This window comes from Microcaecilia unicolor, chromosome 8, assembly GCF_901765095.1.
Source record: "Microcaecilia unicolor chromosome 8, aMicUni1.1, whole genome shotgun sequence".
NCBI classification, from domain to species: Eukaryota; Metazoa; Chordata; class Amphibia; order Gymnophiona; family Siphonopidae; genus Microcaecilia; species Microcaecilia unicolor.
In genome coordinates, this window is record NC_044038.1 from 192,163,527 (window position 1) to 192,187,309 (window position 23,783).

The 23,783-nt window shown below is 43.5% G+C and overlaps 1 protein-coding gene across 1 annotated transcript in view; it reads right to left on the minus strand.

The window, feature by feature from the left end:
- Positions 1-23,783, minus strand: part of CSNK2A1 (casein kinase 2 alpha 1) — a 235,371-nt gene that overhangs the window by 6,229 nt on the left and 205,359 nt on the right. Inside the window, 2 exon segments of the mRNA XM_030211651.1 lie at positions 12,289-12,437; positions 12,950-13,041. Coding sequence (XP_030067511.1) covers positions 12,289-12,437; positions 12,950-13,041 — 241 coding nt within the window.

A 23,783-nucleotide genomic window follows, 5' to 3' on the forward strand; every position in this document is an offset into this window, starting at 1 on the left:
ATGGTGTAATGAATCGATTACCAGCATTCTCTTGTCTTCAAAAGATGGTGGACAACCACTGGACTGGTAACAAAGCTGGAACATTTCCCAGGGCAGCAGTCTCAGAGCTGTGTAAGCCTGGTGTGAACAATCTCCTTGTTTTCCAAGGCATCAGTCTCAGGGCTGTCTCCTCTGGTAGAACAAGCTCCCAGGGTACAGTCCTAGGGCTGCAGCATGCCAGTTGTGCAACCTAGTTGTGCAGGAGGAGATGGCAGAAGCTGGACATCTGAATCAGGAGAAGTCCTCTGGATGAGTTTGCTAGACAGTTTTGGCCTACTTGGCTTCCTCCCCTAAACCCCTTCCTGTACCTCCATGTTTAGGTCCCTCCCTTTTCCCACAAGCAGGCTACAACGTTATTTACAAAAAAAAAAAAAAAAAAAACAACAGAGGAAGTTCAGCACCAGCGTATAGGGAAGGGAGCAATATGATTATGGTTGCCATGGTAGGAGCCACACCAACACAGAGGGGGCCAGATTCTCATAAGCATGAGACAACAGGCCTAGGGATACCTGTGCACAAGGAGGCACTAAAGAAGCTGCAACAGTCTGAGTAGTTCTACAGCTGGTGCTTGCTGCCCACAGTGTGATGTCACTTTATGGGAGTTGTGCATGAAGGAGATGTACTGGGCAGGGAATCTCTGTAGACCCTGCCACAGCACCTGACCATGTGGTTTCAGCTCCCAATGCCATTTTGGAGACGCTGACTGTCCCTTATGTGACATACTCAAGATTAGAGAGTTGTTTTTTTTTTAAACTTTACAGCTCCCACACTATGAAACTCACCACCATTATCCCTCTGTAATTAATTCTCAATTAAAAGTTCAAGGTGAGTTTAAACATGTGCGTCTTGTTGGCCTTAACTGACCTGATGCAGTTTTGTTTCTGCTTAAAGTGCTGGCTGGGATCAGCTTGGCTGCCTGAATGCTGTGGCAGGATGAGGATTGGGTACTGACTCTCCTTTTATCATTCTGTGCTCTCTTTCCTGTCTCATAATGGAGTTCTTTTCAAGTTTATTAAGTACTTGCAACCTGCACATCAAATATAAGCAGCTTACAATTCTAGTAATAGTAGAGGTACATAATAAAATAGCACAAAAGAGTAGCCATACGGGGTAAGACCAGTGGTCGATCTAGCCCAGTATCCTGCTTTCCAAACAGTGGCCAAGCCAGGTCACAAATACCTGGCAGAAACCCAAATCATAGCAACATTCCACACTACAAAATCAAAGGGCAAGCAGTTGCTTCCCATGTCTGTCTCCATATCAGACTATGGACTTTCACTCCAGGAATCTGTCCAAACCTTTTTAAAACCCAGATACACTAACTGTTGTTGCCACATCCTCCGGCAAAGAGTTCCAGAGCTTATCTATTCATTGAGTCAAAAAATATTTCATCCTATTTGTTTTAAAAGTATATCCATGTAATTTCCTCGAGTGTCCCCTAGTCTTTGTACTTTTGGAATGAGAAAAAAAAAATTGATTTACTTTTACTCGTTCTACACCACTCAGGATTTTCTAGACCTCAATCATATCTCCCCCCATCCGTCTCTTTTCCAAGTTGAAGAGCCCTAACCTCTCTAGCCTTTCCCTCATACAAGAGGAGTTCGATCACCTTTATCATTTTGGTTGCTCTTCTTTGAACCTTTTCTAATTCCACTAACGTTTTGGAGATACGACAACCAGAACTGAGCGCAATATTCGAGGTGCAGACCCACCATGGAGCAATATAAAGGAATTATAGTATTTTCGGTCTTATTCACCATCCCTTTCCTAATAATTCCTAGCATCCTGTTTGCTTTTTTGGCCACCGCCACACACTGAGCAGAAGATTTCAGCGTATTATCGACGACACCTAGGTGTTTTCCTTGAGTGGTGACCCCCAAGGTAGGCCGTAGCATCAGGTAACTATGGTTCGGATTATTCTTTCCAATGTGCATAATCTTGCATTTGTACACATTAAATTTCATCTGCCATTTGGATGCCCAGTCTTCCAATTTCATCGTTATGCAATATTTCACAGTCCGCATGTGTTTTAACAACCTTGAAGTTTTGTATCATCTGCAAATTTAATCACCTCGCTCTTTCCGATTTCCATATCATTTATAAATGTTACATAGCAGCAGTCCCAGTACAGATCCCTGCGGCACTCCACTCTCCTCCATTGAGAGAAATGACCATTTAACCCTACCCTCTGTTTTCTGTCCAATAACCAGTTCCCTAATCCACACCAGAACCTGCCTCCTATCCCATGACTCTAATTTTCTCAGGAGCCTCTCATGAGAATTTTATTAAAAGCTTTCTGTAAATCTAGATACACTACATCAATCGGCTCACCTTTATCCACATGTTTATTCAGGCCTTCAAAGAAATGAAGCAAATTGGTGAGGCAAGACTTCCCTCGGCTGAACCCATGCTGACTCTGTCCCATTAAACCATGTTTATCTACGTGTTCTGTAACTTATTCTTATAATAGTTTCCACTATTTTGCCCAGCATAGACATCAGGCTTACTGTCTGTAATTTCCCGGATCATCCCTAGAACCCTTTTAAAACTAGGCTAGATGGACCACTAGTCTAACCCAGTTTAAAAACAAGAGGCTTTAGATTTTCCAGGTTTAGTTTTAATTAATTGTCAGCAAGCCAAGTTGCTACCTGTGAAAGCTTGGCATTGAGGAAGTAGATATCTTAGTATGATGCTAAGTGTATTATGCATATCACAAGTTCAAGTGTTGAACTTGTGATATATAGATAATACACTTAGCATCATAGTGTTAGAGTAGCACTGTTAAATTTATTTTACTTTTTATTAATTTTTTTTATTATTAATTCTGTGTCCCTGAAAAGGCCCGTTTGAAACAATTTATCAACTTAATACTTTATTAGGCCAGCCTCTGCTCTAACAAGTCTGCATCTCTCTAGCATGAAGTGAACCAGTTTCAGCAGCTGTTCTGGAGTAATAATTTGATTCCAGACAGCAATGAGTGACTCAAGAAGTTCTTGTTTGGTCCTGAACTCTCTCTTTCATATTCCAATGAGATTTTATACCACAGGTTTTCAATGGGGTTGAGATTTGGAAATTGTGGCAGCCATTCCAAGTTCCTTATCCTGTTCCTTTAATTCCACTCATTGACTGTCTTTTGAACAATGACATGGTGCATTTGTCATCCTGGAACATGTAGACTCCAGAAAAACTAAAAACAATCTCGAGCTGAAGGCAGCATGCATTTTTCAAGAATTTCAATGTATTTTCATGTGTTCACCATTCCATCCACAACATGAAGTCTCCCACGCCCTGCCATACAGCCCTAATCATCACTTTCACTGGATGCTTCACTGAGAGATTAAGACATTTTCTTCGCCTGGATATCTCCTTACACAGGTCTTTCCATGGTCTCCTAGCACACAGAGTGCTTTCATCACTGAAGAGCACCTTTTCCCAGTCCCATTTGCTTCCCATCTCTGGTCAGTGGTCTACCGTGGCTTTTTCATTGCATTGCATCCTCTTAAGCTAACTTCTAGACACCGCCTTCCCACAGTTGAAGTGCATACATCAATTGAACATTTTTTTTTTCCATTCCCATAATAGCTGTGGTGATGTTACCTTGCGGTTTCCAAGAGATGTCCGTATCAGTAGACTATCTTCTCTCGCAGTTGTGTTTCTGGGCTGACCACATCTGGGTGTCCTTTGTGCTGCCAGTCTCTTTCAGTTTTAGCAGGATCCTACTGACTGTACTCTGGTTACAGACAGCTTTTTTTGCAATCTGACAACTGGAATTGCCTTCCCTCATGCAACACTGCCACCCGAATTTGGTTTTCTTGAGACAGAAACTTGAATTGTGCCTTCACCACGACGCTACTTCAAGCCTAGCCAACAAGCATGAGTTTAAAATCACGGTTTTACGCACATTTATAACTGTTTTAATCTCCTCAATGATTGAATAAAAACTAACAAAAAAATAGTCATTGGTCAGAAAACTCTCAACGCCATTGGTTCATTTTGACCCGGAAATGCAACAAATTTAGAAGCTCCTAATGGAACACCAATGGGTGGGATAAAAACCATTACAGGCGCCAAAAAATATCAGAAAAACACATACAACTGATGCAAACTTGAATTCTGAATAAAATGGCATATGATATGCAATATTTTCCACCTTACATTTTGGCAGAAAGCTGGTCAGAGATGAAAGTTATTATTGCACAGGTGATGCAGAACTTTCACACCACTGTATTGATAGTGAAGGGTATAAGCAAAGAGGAACATATAGATAGGTTTAAGAGAGTAAGAAGAGTTAGAAAGTAAGGTGACTAATTTAAAGACAGTTGCACATGAGGTCAGAGAGACGGTTAAATATTATCCCAGCTAGGGTTGAAGTGGATAAACATGTCCTGCTGCAGTATGTGCAGCCCATGTTACTCTTGTGTGTCAGCGAGACTAACAAGTTAGTTCCTTCTTCCATTAAAGGCCTGGTTGAAGAGCCAAGCTTCACCTGCTTCCTAAAGTTGAGATAACTGTGTTAAGGGGAGCTTTTCAGGCAGTGCATTCCAGAGTGTGGGGGCTACTCTGGAGAAGGCTCGCTTACAGGTATCACATCGTGTAATGTTTTTTGGAGAGGGTGTGGTTACAGATAGTTCTTGACAGGACTGTCATCTGTGTAAATAAAGGTCATGAGACCTATGGACTGAGTAAGGGTTAGAAGTGGCACCAGGAAGATTTTAAATAGGATCAATGCCACAATGGAGCCTTGAGGGACTGCAAGCAATGGGGAATGAGTCTGGATGATGCTCCCTGATAACTTACTAAATATTGTCTGGATGAAAGATAGGAATGGAACCAATCCAGTACACAGCCTGTAACGCCAATGAGCTGTAGACGTTTCTCTTTTCTGAGGCCTATGGCCAATAACTGCCCTGCTGTGAGTGCACAGCTATAAAGGCTGAACTGCACATTTCCCCCTCCCCCACTGTTTTACTGTTATTGATTGTATTTTAACCCCCTTCCCCTTTCTGTCCAACCTATGACCCTTTTATTGACCTTACTCTCTAACCTCTCTTTACTGATTGTAGTATGTAAGCTGCCTAGATAACATGCTTGATGGGACGGGTAGAAGTCCTGAATAAACTTTGAAATTCAGTAAGTATAGAATGATCTACAAGATCAAACACAGCTAAGAGATCAATGGAAGGAAGAAGCACTGTTTGGAGTGATCTAAGTGATTGCAATAAAAGATAGTTACACCTATCAGGGAAGTTTCTGTGCTGTACTGGTTGTCTGAAGCCAGTCTGATTTGGATGAAGCACATTTGTTTTTCTCAATGAAGTCATTAAGCTGAGAGAGAACAATATTTTCAGTAGCTTGGCTATGAAGGGCAAATTGGAAACTGGACAGTAACTGGAACAGGATGAGGTAAGTTTACTGGGGGTCTTTCAGTTTGGGTCATACCAATGGCTGAGCCAGGGCAAAACTTGACTGCCAAACAGTGGTTAATTTAATTTCAACACATTTATATTCCACTCGGCCCTTATGTTCCGAGCGGATTACAATATGAAAGAAGATGCATTAATAATACATTATACAAAACCAATACAAGCAAGATCTCCAAACAAAAGATAGTAATGTAGCATTTAAGGATAATGGAGGGGATGGGGTTGTGTCGAGCTATGTCGGTTTCATGGACTTCAAAGCTGCAGTAACTGCTGGGAAAGAAGGAATACTAAAGCTGTTCAGAGTAGCAGTGTGGTGAGGGGGGATGAGGGACAAGGGTTGTCCTGATGGGAATTTGAACGAAATGAGTCTCACAGAGATTTAAATTTGTAAGAAAAAGTTGGCTAAGGCCTGAGCAGGAAGGGATAATTGGGCATCCGCTAGGGAGCGGATTGGTAGTGGGTGACCTCAGGATGTTACGGAGAACAGAAGTGTTGAAAGCTTTAGTAATGTGTCACATGAGTCTCTTTGCTGACCTCATTTTTTACCTCATCCTATTTTTCATTATTGATTCTAACTATAAACCACTTTGCTCTCATCATAAAAAAAGGCAGTGTAGAAAGCTCCAAATATAAATAGGATCCTGAAAGTGGAAGCTATGTCCAGAAGCCTTTCAACTGATTGTGACAGTGGGACAGCTCCCACATGCACTTATGGCAAACTTAGGGAAAAGCCAAGACTGGCAAACTTGTCTACCGCTGAAAGAAATTAAAGTTCTGGTACACCAATGCATTGCTTCAACTTTAGCCCAGAGTGCTCTTTTCTTTAGGTGTTACCCCTCATAGGAAAGGACTCTAAGGATAACGGACCATCCAATGATGTTTTTTCTGGTAAAGCCAAGGTGGCTCTACATGGGGATCTCTACATTTGCTCTACCTACAGGGTCTGCTCAGGTAAGGGTTGGTTGCAATGCTTGGCCTGGCTCAATTTTGTTTCACGACCTAGCTCTTGAGAGGATGTAGTCATATGGCAAGGGGTATTCTATGGCAGTGACGTCCTCTCTCAATAAAAACTAAAAACTTAACACCATAGCCTCCTGGCTTCTTACACATAAACCGAAGCTAAAGGAGACTGTACTATTCTCTAGAACTTCTGGTATATCATTTTCATTTCCTCGTATTGAATGTGAAAACTGAGATGGTCCCATCAATATAAAATACTGGGTACTGCCATCAATCATGACCTCTGATACCAAGCGCATATCTCTTCAGTAATACAGAAGTGCTTTTTTAAATAAAACAAATTCACTATATTAGATCAATTCTTGATCAGAATACTCTTAGGAAATTACTTTATTGCACTAGGTCATTTAGATTAACACTTTTTTTCCCCAACTTGAGATATTAATAGACTTCAAAATGTCCAAAATACGGCGGTGAAACTGACCACTAATGCCAAACGCTTTGATCATATGACCCAACTGCTATAAACAGTGAACACTGGTTGCTGATAACTGCCAGGATACCATTTAATTTTATTTTATTAGGATTTATGTACTGCCTTTTTGAAAGAATTCACTCAAGGCAGTGTACAGTAAGAATAATGGCATAGTATACTACTTACAATAACAATACATAATAAAAACATTTTAACAGCGTAGGGTAAAAGCAAAGATGGAACATATAGATAAGTATATAATGAAATTGAGCTTAGGAATTCCCTCATTTCTATCATGTTTCTTGACTCCATACTATCCCAAGATCTATTAACTGCTCCATCCTGACAAATTTATTAATCAGTATGGATTATTTTCACTGTACAGGGTCTTGTACTCTAGAATAACCTGCCATTAGAACTACATATTGTACCACCTTATAAAACGTTTAAATCTAAATTGATTAAATTTTTAACGTCTTGGATGTAGATGAGATAATTTGTTATATTATGCAAATGCTCCAACACCAAATTAGGTCGATAAAACACTATAAAGAGTGGTCTCTCCCAGTTTCTCTATTTCTCCTATGCTTTTATTGAAAATTTGTAACTATTCCTTTCTTGTTTTTTATTTGTCCTTTTTTATTATTGTAAACAATCAAGATGGAACTTACCAATTGGCAGTATATCAAGTGAAACTTGAAAAAACTTGACCTTCTTGACCAATGTTGAGACTAGTATGAGTCAAGAATTTTCCAAGAGGGGGCCCTCCTCCTCAAACAGCTGACATCCTGACTAGCTTATGCTGCTTGCAGAAAGGGTATGACAAAGGGCTGGCCTGGAATTAATTAAAGGTTCAGGTGGCAGCTGTAGCCTGCTTTAGGGACAGGATTCAGGGGTACGTGGTGGCTACCCATCTGGTTGTAGCATGTTTCCTTCAAGGAATTCAAAAAAACACCAACTATCAGGGCATGGTGCCCCAATGAGGTGCGACTCTTGGCCGTTGTGCACTAATGGATGTGTCTGTGAACCACCTTTTTAATGGGCATTGTTTGGAAAGGTACATCTCAGAACTGGATGCCTATTGTGTAGGTAGACTTTTCAATCACATCGGAATCTGGCAACAATCCTTGCAACTCCAATTCTTCATAAAAAAGCTATTAGGTTTTCAACACTCAAATCACACTTAGCAGTTGTTCAATTACCCACTTCTTTATCAGACCTTGGAAAAGGGGTAATCCTGTAAAAAATATAGTAGAGCTGGCGCTGAAAGAGACTATAGGGGAGGGTCCTTGCCACAGCTCATGGCAAGAGCGAAACATGCATGTTGGGCAGCTGAATCCCCTAGTCTGAAAAAGAAAGATAAGTGATTTAATTGATAAGAGAATAAATAGAAAGAGTAGAAAATTATAGAAATCGGGTGGACCAATGAAGAAGTGGGTGCTGGTTACATTGCCATGTTTTCACTTCTGGCAATGAGTACCGCTGAGGTCACCTTATAAAATAATAATTATATGTAACTGAACAACTGCTAAGTGTGATTTGAGTGTTGAAAACCTAATAATAGCTTTTTTTTGTGACGAATTGGAGTGCAAGGATTGTTGCCAGATCCGATGTGATTGAAAAGTCTATTTGATATGTTTTGGACTGGTATTGAGACTTCAAAATTTAGCCATCATTTGGTTTATTGTGTAGGTAACCATTCCCCCCCCCCCCCCCCCCCCCCCCCCCCCCCAGGATGCAGGCTCCCTTTCAGCTAGTGCTAGGTTGGTATCATCTTCCATCATAACCAGACAATTTCTCTTCCTATGTTTCAGAGGATTTGTTCCAGTGGGAAAGCCTCCCTCCACTTAACGAATATTAATCAGATGTGCTATTCGTCGGTCTGTTTAGAAACAGAGAAAAATGAAGGCAGATAAAGACCATATGGCCTATCCAGTCTGCCCACCCATGCCATCTACTCTCCCTTAGAAAGCATATGTACTTCAAGCTTTCTTGAATTCAGGTACAGTTTTCATCTTCACCACCTCCACCAGGAGAGACTTCCTCAAATTCATCACCCTTTCCATGAAGTATTTTCTCAGTTTACTTCTGAATCTATCCCCTTTCAATTATATCCTATGCCACCTCATTCCAGAGCTTCCTTTCAATTTAAAGAGACTTGGCCTCTTGTGCATTTATGCCATGTAGGTATTTAATCGTCTATCATATTAGTTTAGTTTATTCACTTATATTCTGCATAAAATCCATGAGAATAACTGGGAAATATACACAATCCCAAACAAATTAATACAAAAACATACAAATTACAATAAAACAATAAAAACAGTTATCTTCTACAGAGTAAATTAACCTCCAAAAACTGCCAAAAAGCATATCCATAAATTCTCCCTCTCTTGCCTTTCTTCCAAAGTGTACATATTAAGATCTTTAAGTCTGACCCAAACACTTTATAATGACCACTGACCATTTTAGTAGCCGTCCTCTGGACAGATTCCATCCTGTTTGTATCTTTTTGAAGGTACAGTCTCCAGAATTGTACACAATATTCTAAATGAGGTCTCACCAGAATCTTATACAGGGGCATCATTACCTCCTGGCCATTCCTCTCCCTATGTACCCAAGCATCCTTCTAGCTTTCACCATCATCTTTTCTATTTGGCCACCTTAAGATCAACCCCAAGTCCCGCTCCTCTTTCGTGCACAAAGGTTCTTCACTCCCTAAACTGTAATGTTCCCTTGGGTTTTTGCAGCCCAAATGAATGACCCTGCATTTTTTTTTTTAAGCGGGCACACCACTGGTAACAGCCTCAGACAACCTCAGCTAGCAACTACATCCTCACAGATCATCTTAACTCCACTATTGCTGCAGCTTTGTTTCAAACGTGGGGCACACCACCTACAGATCTCTTTGCCAGTAAGACCTATGTATTTTAGCTGGACAGATTGCAAAATTGGAGTTTTTCCCCACATTTATTCAGACAAGATCCAATTTATTATGCCTATGAAGAAAATAATTCAAGAATTAATGAATAGATTGAGAGACTGTTTAACAAGTCTTGGAAAGTTGGCTGAGTAACAATAAACAGGTTAAATATTAGGAAAGGAGATTCTTTGGATAGGGGGTATACCTGTGTCTACTGGACTGAAATCTGTGAATGTTTCTGGAAAGCAGATTATCAATTGTCCAGGAAATTCATGGTCTAGGCTGACCAAATTTCGGTTTCAGCAACAAAACCATTTGGCCATGCTTCAGTTCAGCTGAAAATACAATTATATTTTTGATGAAATCAAAACATCCCACCCCCGCAGCCCTCCTCGCCTCCCCAGGTTTATTTTTTGGAGGGGGGGGGCCAAAGCTACACTGAAGGAGCAATGTATTCCCTTCCTCTTCCCTCAAATGTGTTAAAAATAATACCTTGCTAGCAGGGATGCAGAACCTCTGCCAGCCAAAGAAATAGTTGAGCCACTCCCCACCTTGTGCTGCTGCATTAATTCGGAAGTCGGCGAGTCTGGGACTCCTTCAGCATGCTCAGTTCTTGCATGAGCTGAGCATGCACGAGGAGTCCTGACATCAGTGGCTGGAGGCACCCGGGCAACTTCCGGGATACTGGAGCAGTGCGAGGAGGAGGGGAGCAGCTCAGCAGGGAATTTATTTGGCTATTGAGACTTCAGCATCCTTGCCAGTCATTTAATGAGTGCAGTACAGGTTTGGAGGAGGCCTGAGCCCAAAGTGGGGAAGGGGGGCACCAGACCCCCAAGGTCCCCCTCCCCCAGTCAAAGGCATCCATATTTAGGTGGATCAGAGAGGTGATTTTGTCAGTGTGTAATTGCTTAGTAGGTACCAGGTGTCGTCTTGGGCAGAACGGACTACAATTCCTCTGGAGGATATTTGTAAGGCAGCCATTTGATCTTCCCTCAATTTATTTGTCAAGCATTACAGGGAGAATAAACTAGATAGACACAAGGAGGTGCTGCCATCTGGTGCAGGCATCTAAAGAACATTCCTGAGTTCCTCCAGTGAGTAGTTGGAGCTTAAATACTTCTCATGTGCCCGGACTAGACTGGCAAGAGAGGAGAAATGTTGTCTTACCTATTCATTTCATTTCCTAGACTATTTATGGCAACTAGACGGGAGGAAAAGAACTGGCAGGTACTGTGATGACTGGCCCTCTCCATATCATTATCAATTAGGAAACAAAGTTCACTTAAAGTGCTAGCTTGTTGTTTTGGTTTAGTATTTGGATACAAGCAACTGCCTCATCTGCACCACTCCTTTTATGCAGTGACAATGTAATTGTAAAGTTCTGGTCCTCTGGCTCCATCTGCTGGCAGGATAGCACAAACTCACATCTGGACTGGGCTGGCATACTGAAGAAAACAAAAAAATACTAACAAGTTACTCCATTCTTTACTGAAAATTCAAAGATGTACATAGCGTCAAAATCCCATCTCTGGGAACGTTCCCCACTACAAGTAAATGTACACAAAAAATAGAACTATGTGCATCATTCGCTCACATATAGGGTGGACAAGTTTTAACTGTGGAAATGACTTTCATGATAATTCTAATTTTTTGCAGTAAATTAATTGTACAGAGCAACAAAATGTTTCAGAGGTAGTCCAAAAAACTAAATAAATAATAAAACATATATATATATATATATATATATATATATATATATATATATATATATATATATATATATTATATATATATATAAGGTACTGTTTTCATGCAATTACACTGATGTTTCACATCAGGATCAAGTTTTCTCATTCAGATGCTAATAAAGGTTTAAGTTAGCAGTACATTGTAGAGAAACATCCTGTGCCTCTTCACCCCTAGAAGTGACCTAACAGCTGCTCACAGATGCACACCGGGGTGGGGGGGGGGGGTGGGGGGGGGGGGAAGAGAGAACGGATCATCTAAACCAGGAAAAGTTATGGCTGTGAAATGTGTCTAAATGTCACAATCACTGGTGAGTAAATTCATAAATGTATACACTACAAGAACTAGCTAAAACGTTTTAAGATCTTGATGTAATTACTCAGAGGGTTGGGAGAAGTTTGCAATCTCTATAAAGCATGGATTCTCCCTTATATGTGTATTTACAGTGCTGTGTACATCTATAAATGACACTTTCTAGCAGGTAATGGAATCAGAGCACTGTGAGATTATTTGCCAAGTATATGATTCTGGCTCTCTCCATGCACATGTAATTGTTACACATCATTTTGGCAATCTTTTCTGCACGTTCAGGGTCTTCATAAATCAATATACTCAGCACTGCTTTCCCAGGTTTCGGGTGAGGGGGCAGGGATAGGTTCTCAGAATACGTTTCCTATATTTGAGGGACAGTAACTTAGCACTGATCCTCTAATTGCTCTCACAGAAGTAGGGATGCTCCATGGCCTCTCTTGCCGTCAGGCGTGCCTGGTGATCATATCGTAGCAACTTGTCCAGAAAATCAAGGGCTTCAGGGCTCACCAGATGCTGATTTTCACTGTGCACAAAGCGTTCCCACCGCTTACGGGAGTGCCTGTGGAGCCACCAGAAAGAAGAAAATTTACAAAACTCACGTGCAGCTACAGTTAGAGGAGTGTGCTTTTTTTCACTAATAGAAGCCTTTAAACTTTCTGATCCCTCCTACAAATAGCTAACCAAGACAGACAGACCAAGCCTCAAAACCTTTTTCTCAGAATAGGGATGACAACTCTGGTCACTGGTTACCATAAATCGAATTGGTTTTAAGGACTCACACAATAATGCGATCACTTTGTTTGCACAGCTTGTTATCAGAATGGTTTGTGGCATTCAAGATCAGAATTCATCATCACTGTTCCTTCTCATTCATAATGCTATCACATCTCTCCCTGCCTGCACAGGAGTCATGGTATTAGTTTGCTGTTCCCGTTTTAGAGTATGTATTTTGAAACTTCTAATAAAGATGATTTAAATATAAAATTCAGCTTAGAAAATAGTTTTAGTGTATTCGTACCCCCTTTAAAAAAAATGAAAACATGCTCCTGTTCTTCCAACTCTCACACTCACCGACCCAAGATGTCATTGAAACGTGGATCCAACTCAATGTTGTATTTATCAATGTAGTCATAGAGGTCTTCTGTCCCAGCACCTTTGCTATTCTCACCAGCTGACACAAACAGAGAGGGGCAGCGAGTTAGAACCAAAACTAGCACCACTTGACTATCAACCAGTCCACACACTTAGAACAGATAAATTAGATTGGAGTAGCCACCTAATAAATACAGTTGCTGACTGGGGAAGCCAGGTTTCAAATCCTACTTCACCCACTGATGCTTCTTGAGACCTTGGGCAAGTCCAATTCACCCTTCATGTAAGACTTACATTGACTTGCATACCCTGATTGTTGAGCTTGGATTTGGAAAAAGCACAGTAATTAAATCTAAAAATCTAAGTCACATGTTGGCTTAATCACCTGGTACAGATGGCCACCTGAAGGAAAACTTGGTTTTACTTGCTAAATTTCTTTTCCCAGAGTCCCACCAGACGTCCAGAAGAATGGGTTATACCCCTCTACCAGCAGATGGAGACATAACAGTTGCGAACCCTTTCCTATATAGGGCACTGTTAAGCTAGCTGCCCTTCAGTTTTAATCTGTAAAAAAAAAAAAGCAAATGTAGATTCCTTCCCTACCAAAATATATTCCAGCTGATGGGGGGAGGCTGCAAAATACTAAACCACACAGCTGACAAGCTGGGCAGAGGTCAACAAAAAGGAGAGCAAAGAACCACGTTTTTCCTTCCTTAACCATCCAGCAGATTAGTCCAGTCAAATGGGATGTAACAAACGATATATAGGTAACTACTTATCCTTCCATAAATTTCTGAAGCTTTCTTTTTCAGTAAGTTTTTTGTCCTAAGCAATCAATTGTAGATGTAGTTCTTTACTGTATCTTAAGCTTGCTACTTCTGTGTTAAATAATAAATTAGATTATGACCTGCAAAAAATTTAATATTTCTCCGTTTATTAAATTACTATCGTCATATACTATCTGGTTAGTTTGTTATCCACAATGAACTGGTCTATGTATTTCCAGATAATGTGGATATAAGCACCAATAAAAAAAATAAAAGGTGACCACATAGCAGCCCTATATATCTTGGAGGATATGAACTTCCACCCACAAAGCTGTCGACTTCCAGTCAAGCAAGCCTTTAGTAGTTAGGCACTGACTGCCCTGAGTGTCTAGACCAAAGCAATCAACTCCTTGCAGAGGCAAGGTCATGATTGATTTTGATGTGGCCTCACCCCTCTTGTCTCCAAAACAGGAGTCTGTCCAGCCTCAGAAACTGCCAAGTAATGCCAAAATGGCCTATGCACATTCAAACAGTGAAGGGATTCAAGTTTTTCTCCACACAATCCTCTTTCATGAAAGGTGGCCATGTGAGTACTTGATTCATATGAAGAACCAACACCATCTAAGCTGAAAAGACGGCACCACCTGAACCAAAACTCCTGCCTCAGTGAAACAAAGAAAAGGATTGCAGCAAGAAAGAGCCCGATACTCAGAAATTCACCCAACGGGTAAAGGGCTTGCCAGAACACCACCTTGAGAATCAAGTCCTTTAGGATACTTGTCTAACAGAAAAAGGTCCAAGCATGCAACAGGTTCTAACCTGGAATGAACAAATAAACCAGAGAACGGACGTGCAGGTCGCCCTTCAGTAAAACTCAACAGAGGTGCTCTCAAGTTGTCCCCGAAAACATTGGGGAGGGGGGTGGCCCCAACAGCAACTTCACTATTCTCACCAGCTGACACAAAATAGAGAGGGGGCAGCGCGTTAGAACCAAAACTAGCACCATTTGACTATCAACCAGTCCAAACACTTAGAACAGATAACATTAGATTGGAGTAGCCACCTAATGAATACAGTACTTAGATTAGGCCTGATACCCTAGACTACACCAATGCCTGAAGGAGGTAATGTCAGGAGGAATATCCTTATATCTCAGGCGAGACTGTACAAGGGCAAAGCCATAACATACAAGTGAGATGGGTCAACCCATCTAAACTGGATCCTGTCCTACCTCTAGTCCTTCCAAGTTCACATGCCATGGCCTCCTGGGCCATTCAGAGCTACCTGAATTACCCAGGTGCTACATTACCCACTGCAAAATAGGACCCAGAAGCAGCCATGGTGGAAATACATAGAGAAGTCCCTCCGGAGGCCACTTTGAAACAGGGCACCCAGGCCGGTTACCCTCACTCTTCTCCGTCCGAAAAACAAGGTAGCTTTAATAACTCTTTCTGGCCATCAGCTTCCCATAGGGAATGCATCATCAGGCACAAATGTGGCAAAGTGTGGTGTGCTGACAACTCCCTCACTCAAAGAACAGCAAATGTCTGCTTAGTCATTCAGTTTGGACATTCTTTGACCCTGCGATATGAGCCGCTAACAAGACCAGAGGTGGCTTACAGCCTGCTCAAACAGCAAGGTGCTTATGGAACATCCCCCCTCCCCTGTCAGGCTCTCCCAGTGCCCTTGCCAAAAGACGTGCATCACCTGCTGTGGCCACTATTGGGAAAATACTCTGACCATTTCTCCTGAACCACAGACTTGAAGACCTACAGAACCTCTCATGAATGCCTCTCAATTCCAGACAATCAACACTGGGATAGCAAGATCAATGAACTAGAGGTATAAGGCTCAGAAAACACATTCCCTAATCGGTCATACTTGTGCTAACTTCTGAAAAATCACCAAGTATCCCTGGATCCATACTATGACAACTTGAGAGACTTCAATACCAGGCTAAGCTGGCCCTGGGCCTCCAAGCTGCATAAGGTAGTTGGTGTCATAAGCTGGGGTCTGTGCAGACAACACACAGCAGTGAACTGGGAATTGGCCTCATATGCACCTCCACACAAGGGACCAAATTGATTATTGTTTCTATGGAACCAACCCGCACGCAGTCCCATGCATAAGCAGCCCTTCTCACTAAGAGTGAGTTTACTTGACCATTCTGTTTCTGAGCATGAACACCTTCTCTTTCAGAGTGCTAAGTAAACTCTAAGGTATTCCAGATTTTGGGTTATTTCATTTGCTCTTGGCAAAGATGCCCACCCAAAAAGACACTACAAACCATCTGAAATACCCAAGAAGTGGCCAACTAACTTTCCAACTTACAATGATGAGCCAGACATCTACATATGGGTACAGCACTTTTTCTTCGCAAAGTGCTGAGGACACGATGACCATCGCTTTTGAGAAAGTATGAGGGGCCACTGCAAGACCAAAGGGAAGGCTAGAATACACAATGGTGCCTCAGCATGACAAAATTCAAAACTTCTGATGGTCCTTCCAAATCAGAACATGCAGGAATGCTTTTTTTTTTTTTAAATTATAATCATCACTGAATACATATCAGAGGTGCACAAGAAATGTGGAAGACTACAAAAACAAATAAAACCCTCAACGAAAAACATATTGCAACATGCCCACATTACCAGAAAGCTCTTAAAACCTTACCAAGTGCAAGAAAAGATCAAAGATTAAAATAAACCGGAAATAAAAATGCTACATAGCCTAAACAAACATTTATGGCATTGCTGCTGAACGAAAACAGTTAACTTTCTAGAATCCAACAAGATGAAGGATCAAAGGCAACATGGCTTCACCAAAGGAAAATCCTGCCAAAAGAATCCAATTTATTTCTTTGACTGGGTGAAGGACTTGCACTAGATGCAATCTATTTGGATTTCAGCAAAGCATTTGATGCAGTTTCTCACAGAAGACTCCTGAATAAGCTGAAAGGACTGAACTTAGGACCCAAAGTGGTGAACAGAACTGGAAACTGGTTGACCGACAGGTGGCAGAGGGTGGTGATAAATGGAGGTGCCTCAGGGGTCAGTACTGGGGCTGATTCTGTTTAATATATTTGTGAGAGACGATGCTGAAGGGTTAGAGGGAAAAGTTTGTCTTTTTGCAAGATGACACAATAGAGTGGATACCCTGGAGAAACCAGAAACCATGAGAAGGGATCTCTAAAAATTTGAAGAATAGTCAAAGGTCATAAGTACATAAAGTATTGCCATACTGGGAAAGACCAAAGGTCCATCGAGCCCAGCATCCTGTTTCCAACAGTGGCCAATCCAGATCACAAATATCTGGCAAGATCCCAAAAAAGTACAAACATTTTATACTGCTTATCCCCAGAAATAGTGGATTTTCCCCAAGTCCATTTAATAACCGTCTATGGACTTTTCCTTTAAGAAGCCGTCTAAACCTTTTTAAAACTCCGCTAAGCTAACTGCCTTTACCACATTCTCTGGCAACAAATTCCAGAGTTTAATTATACGTTGAGTGAAGAAATATTTTCTCCGATTCGTTTTTAAATTTACTACCTTGTAGCTTCAATCGCATGCCCCCTAGTCCTAGTATTTTTGGAAAGCGGTGAACAGAGGCTTCACATCTACCCATTGAACTCCACTCCATTATTTTATAGACCTCTATCATATCTCCCCTCAGCCGCCTTTTCTCCAAGCTGAAAAGCCCTAGCCGCTTTAGCCTTTCCTCAGAGGGAAGTCATCCCATCCCCTTTATCATTTTCGTTGCCCTTCTCTCAGGGCCGTGCCAACACGGTAAGCGAGGTAAGCACGGCAGGAGGGCGCCGTCCTCTGGGGGGCGCCCCGCCGCACCATGCTTACCTCGCCCTCCCGCTCCCATGTCCCAACTGCCCGCCCTCTTCTCCCCCCCAACAAGATCCCTTTTAAATTTACCTCCGTCCGGCAGCGAAGGCGCAGCGTCAGTGAAGGAGGCGGTGCTCCCGACGTCTCTACTAGTCTTCCCTTCGCTCAGTGTTCCGCCTTCTTCCGACATCAAGGAAATGACGTCAGAAGAAGGCAGGACATTGAGCGAAGGGAAGACTAGTAGAGACGTTGGGGAGCGCCGCCTCCCTTCACTGACGCTGCGCCTTCGCTGCCGGATGGATGGTAAATTTAAAGGGGATCTTGGGGGGGGCAGAAGAGGGTGGGCAGTTGGGACATGAGAGCGGGAGGGCAGGGAGAGAGGAGCGTGGATGGGAGGGCAGCGATCATTTTCAACGGGGGGGGGGGGGGGGAGGGGGCACGCACGCACGAACTGTTCGTCTGCGGGGGGGGGGCGCTGGGGGCGCAAACTGATCTTCTGCAGGGGGGGGGCCACAGACCCTTGGCACGGCCCTGCCTTCTTCTGCACCTTTTCTAATTCCAATATGATCTTTTTTGAGGATGCGGCGACTAGAATTGAACACAATATTCGAGGTGCGGTCGCACCATGGAGTGATACAAAGGCATTATAACATCCTCATTTTTGTTTTACATTCCTTTCCTAATAATACCTAACATTCTATTTGCTTTCTTAGCTGCAGCAGCACACTGAGCAGAAGGTTTCAACATATCACCAACGACGACACCTAGATCCCTTTCTTGGTCCATGACTCCTAACGTGGAACCTTGCATTACGTAGCTATAATTCGGGTTTCTCTTTCCCACATGCATCACTATGCATTTGCTCACATTAAACGTCATCTGCCATTTAAACGCCCAGTCTCCCAGTTTCGTAAGGTCCTCTTGTAATTTTTCACAATCCTCCAGCGATTTAACGACTTTGAATAACTTTGTGTCATCAGCAAATTTAATTACCTCACTAGTTACGCCCATCTCTAGGTCATTTATAAATATGTTAAAAAGCAGCAGTCCCAGCACAGAGCCCTGGGGAACTCCACTAACTACCTTTCTCCATTGAGAATACTGACCATTTAACCCTACTCTCTGTTTTCTATCTTTTAACCCGTTTTTAATCCACAATAGAACACTACCTCCTATCCTATGACTCTCCAATTTCCTCTGGAGTCTTTCATGAGGTATTTTGTCAAACGCCTTCTGAAAATCCAGATACACAAAATCAACCGGCTCCCCTTTAGGTCTGGCAGCTAAAATTTAATATACAACATAAGGTACATATAACTCCATAACCATTAAATGACAATATCCAATTAAATCACAATAATCAATCTCGAACATCTCACCTATGCTATCACTCACATAGCCACATAAATTACCTTTTAACTTTAGAATTATTTAAGATTTTTCGACATAACATTTTTTGAGATGCTCATTTCACACAGTCAAAAGAATATACGACTGGCTGAGTCAAGAACCATCATCGCACCACTTATGTTCTTTCAATAATGTGGTCCTACCAATCCCATCCACACATGCCAGTGGTGTCATTTGTACTGCCAAGCGATAATCCAAAATCAACATGTTGCTATGCATGTTCTATAGTTCCCATTATTAACCTGAACACATCTTTTAGGAACCTTTATCTAAACTCATGCTAAAGCAAAGTAAAAATCACAGTACTCATCTAAAATATCACATGTTGCGCTCCCTCTACTCAGTGCTGAGTTTCGCAAATCATCTTAAGGACAAAACAACACAGAGGAACCCCAAACTCACATCAAAACATCATCATCAAAGGCACTTGAGTAGAGGGAGCGCAACATGTGCTATTTTAGAACAATCATCAGTTATGTTTAAACATTATGAGTATATGATGGACCTGGACTGGGAAGATGTTTGTTGTACCAGCGAGATCCTGTGCTTTTTTAGAACTCTTGGACGTCTATCTGCTTCAAGATTTGCTTTACTTTAGCGCGAGTTTGGATAAAGGTTCCTGTAAGATGTGTGTTAATAATGGGAACTGTAGACCATGCATGGCAACACATTGATATTGTTATCTATTATATGAGCTGTGGTGATTTACAATTATCACTGGGCAATACAGGCGACACCATTGGCATGTGTAGATAGGATTGGTAGGTCCACTCTATTGAAAGAAAATAAGTGGTGCGATGATGGTTCTTGACTCAGCCAGTCGTATATTCTTTTGACTGTGTGAATGAAGCACCCTTAAAAAATTCCCAAAAACGTTTATATAGAAAATCTCAAAAATTTTTCAATAATTCTAAAGTTAAATAAAGGTAATTTATATGAGTACTAGCCGTTAAGCCCGTTAAAACGGGCAAGTATTGGTATGCTCTATTTTGATGTATAACACCCTCCCTCCCCTCGGCCCCCCGCCCTCCCTCCTTCCCTCCCTCCCAGCTCCAAGGCCCGATTCCCTCCCAGCACCAAGGGCCCCCCCTCCGTCCTTCCCAGCCAGCTACAAGGCCTCCCTCTGTGCATCCCTCCCAGCTCCAAGGCCCCCCTACTTCTGACCTCCCATGTCCAGCATCCTCCCTCCTTCCCTGCCAGCTCAAGGCCCCCTCCCTCCCTCCCAGCTCCAAGGCCCCATTCCCTCCCCTCCCAGCTCCAAGGGCCCTCGTCCAAGCCAGCTCCAAGGCCCCCCTCCATCCCTCCCCTCCCTCGCAGCTCCAAGGGCCCCCCCTCCTCCTTCTGAGCATTTCTCCTGCCTTCCCCTCCCCCCCCCACGAGGTCGCCGCTATCGCCCCTCCCCCCCTAAGGTCGCTGCTACCGGTCCCCCCCCCCCCCCCCCGAGGTCGCCGCCGGCCTCCCTCCACCTGGGCCCTCTGTTCTACATTTAACTTACAGCGCCAAAACCGCAGGCAGATCAGCTCCTGTCGGCCTTCCTTCTCTGCCTGTGTCCTGCCCTCGTGTGACGTAACGTCGGCGAGGGCGGGACACACAGGCTGGGAAGGAAGGCCGACGGGAGCTGATCTGCCTGCGGTTTCGGCGCTGTAAGTTAAATGTAGAAGAGAGGGCCCGGCCTGGTGGAGGGGGTTGGCTGCGACCCTGGGGGGGGGGGGGGGGGGGCGGTGGCGGCGACTTGCAGAGGGGGAAGCGGCAGCGGCGACCTCCGGGGGAGGGGAGCGGTAGCGTTAGCGGCAGCATCGACGTCCGTATGGCAGTGACTGCACTCCTCCTCAGCGCAGAGTTTCCCTCTCTGTGCCGTCATCACATCTTGACGTGGGGGCGGGACAGAGAGGGAAGTCTCTACTGCGCATTTGCAGGTGAGTTGGTCACTTGCCATTTATGTTTGATGTGAGTGTCCACTTCATGTAGGGCAACATGCTTAGGTGGTTTCAAAGGCTTGTGCATAAAGTCAGGCTTTTAATGCAGGTTTAAAAGCTTTAAAAGCTTTAAATGAAATCTCGGCACGGATATGAAGAGGAAGTGAGTTCTAAAACGAGGGTGCAGCATAAAAAGGCAGCACAATTTCTGGTGAACTCCAATTTAGCAGACTTAGGACCTGGTAAAACAAGTCGTTTAAAGAGTGGGATGTATTTACGTAGCATGGACCTGCCTAAAGTATCGGAGGCAGAGGTGTTGAATGCACCCATTGCTGAGGAGGAGGTAGAATTAGTGATTAAATGGAGTAAACTGGGGAAGGCACCGGGGCCGGATGGCTGGAGGAATGAATTCTATAAAATCCTAAATAGGGAGCTAAGTCCGCTACTTGCGGAAGTATTTAACACAGCCATACAGCAGGGGCAGATGCCGCGGCATCTGAATAGAGCACAAATCAGTGTGTTGCCAAAGGCCAGAAAACCAGTAGATAGACCAGACTCGTATAGGCCGATCTCCTTGCTGAATGCTGAATTAAAATTCCTGGCAAAGATTTTGGCAAATCGCTTGGCAAGGTACCTACCTTCATTGATTATGGATTCTCAAGTGGGATTTACTTGCGGGAGGGTGATAGCTAAGAACATGCGGCGTATATGGGTCGCGTTAGAGAGGGTTCGAACAGACCCCGGCCCTGCTTATAAGTTTCAACACTGAGAAAGCGTTCGACAGAGTGGATTGGATCTATCTGTTCGAAGTGCTGAAGGCCTATGGTATTACAGGCTCATTCGCGAGGGCGGTGAGTACATTATATGCGGGCCCTCAGGCGCAGATCTATGCGAATGGTCTGCAGTCAGATTGGTTTCCGATAGAGAGAGGCACGAGACAAGGCTGCCCTTTGTCGCCACTATTATTTATCTTAGCGCTGGATCCTCTTTTGAGAGAGATTCAAAATAATGTCGATATTTGCGGAGTCGCGATCAGAGAGTATACCTTTAAAACAGCTGCATTTGCAGATGACCTGTTGGTGTTAATCACAGATCCAAGGCGATCACTGCCATATCTCATGGAAAACCTAGAGGAGTATGGGAACTTTTCGGGGTTCAAGCTGAATCTTTTGAAATCAGAAGCACTAGCCAGCTCTGAGGAGCTTCAAAGGGAGTGGGGTGCTGGGTTTCCTTTGCGATGGGCGCAGGGGTCCTTTAGATATTTGGGAATACAACTCCCAATGGGCATCAGGAAGATTTATGACCTTAATGTCAGTAAACTGTTACAAGACACAAATGAGCAATTATCTAGGTGGTCTGTGCTTCCTGTGTCGCTAATGGGACGGATACAGCTATTCCGTATGATTGTATTCCCGCTTTGGCTCTATGTCTTACAAGCCCTGCCACTGAGGTTGGCAAAGAGAGAAATAGGGGCGCTTAGGCGACTAGTGCTTAAGTTCTGCTGGGCCGGCAAAAAACCTAAGCTGAAGTGGCAACACTTAATAGGGAATTGGAGGAATGGGGGGCTAGGTCTACTGGATGTGCGGGCGTACAACCAGGCATGCCTCTTGCGACATTTGCGGGACTGGCTCCTGGGTACGACCACATATACGGATGTGGAAATGGAGCGGGCGTACTTCTATCCCTGGCATCTGAATTACTTGCTACATGTAAAGAAGAGAGGACAAATGCCTGAGAGACTCAGAGACAGTATGCTGCTGGAGCCGCTGTGGCACATGTGGAGGGAGCTATTGCATAGGTGGGGACAAGACCCCACTTCCAGTGTATTCATACCACTAGCGGGGAATGATGACTTTACACCAGGCAGGAAAAATGCAGTGTTTCATAGGCTCCTGGAACAGGGTGTAGAATTGATAGAAAGCTTCCTCCAGGAGGATGGTACCTTACTCTCGTTGGCTGACTTCCAACAAAAATGTTCAGGAGGTCTGGCGGAGACTCTGGCGTATCATCAACTATCACATTATGTGCATAGCCTACCGCCAGAGGGGCTGTCCCTCAGATTTGGGAGACAGCTTAGGGAATTCATGGAGGGAGACGCATTGGGCCAGGTCTCGGTTTCATGGTTCTGTAAGGAACTAGCAAAAGGGCAACCGGAAAGGCAGGTATCAGAGGTGGCGGGGAGGTGGAGTGAGGAAGCGCGGTAACCCATCTCTGAGCGGCACATACAGCAAGCACTGAAGGGCATTCCAAGGGTGGTCCATAGCGCAGAATTACAAGAATGTCAGTATAGAATTCTACATAGAGCGCATTTCTCTCCCAGACGGGCCTTCCATGCTAAAGTAGTACTTTCTGACAGATGTCTAAAATGTAAGCAGGGAAATGCATCTCTAACACACTGTATATGGCAATGTAGGGCCCTTAAAGACTTTTGGTGGAGGATAGGCAATTACATGAGAGAGGTATTAGGGTACCCGATTGCTCTTAACTTTGAGAAATTGTTGCTGGGTATTCCTGGGCAATGGGGGGCGGGTACTCAAGGAGAAAGTTTGTTATTGAGTAAAGTTTGCATAGTGGGGAAAAAGTGTATTCTTAACCACTGGATGGCGGACATGCCTCCCTCTTATTGGTACTGGAGGAACAGGCTGCACCAACTCATGCTCTGGGAAGCGAAAGGGGCGCGCTTGACATCAAAACGACAGCTGAGATTTTTTGAGTATTTGGGGGAAATATATAAATAGAATCTCGCCCCGGGCATGTAGTCATGTGCTCAATGGACTGCCATGGGGAATGGAGGAGACTGGACAGGCACCCGTATAAGACATGCAGGCAGGAGAGGGGGGGAGAGGGTGGGTGACCGCACAGGGGGGAACAGCGGGCCAATGTGCAT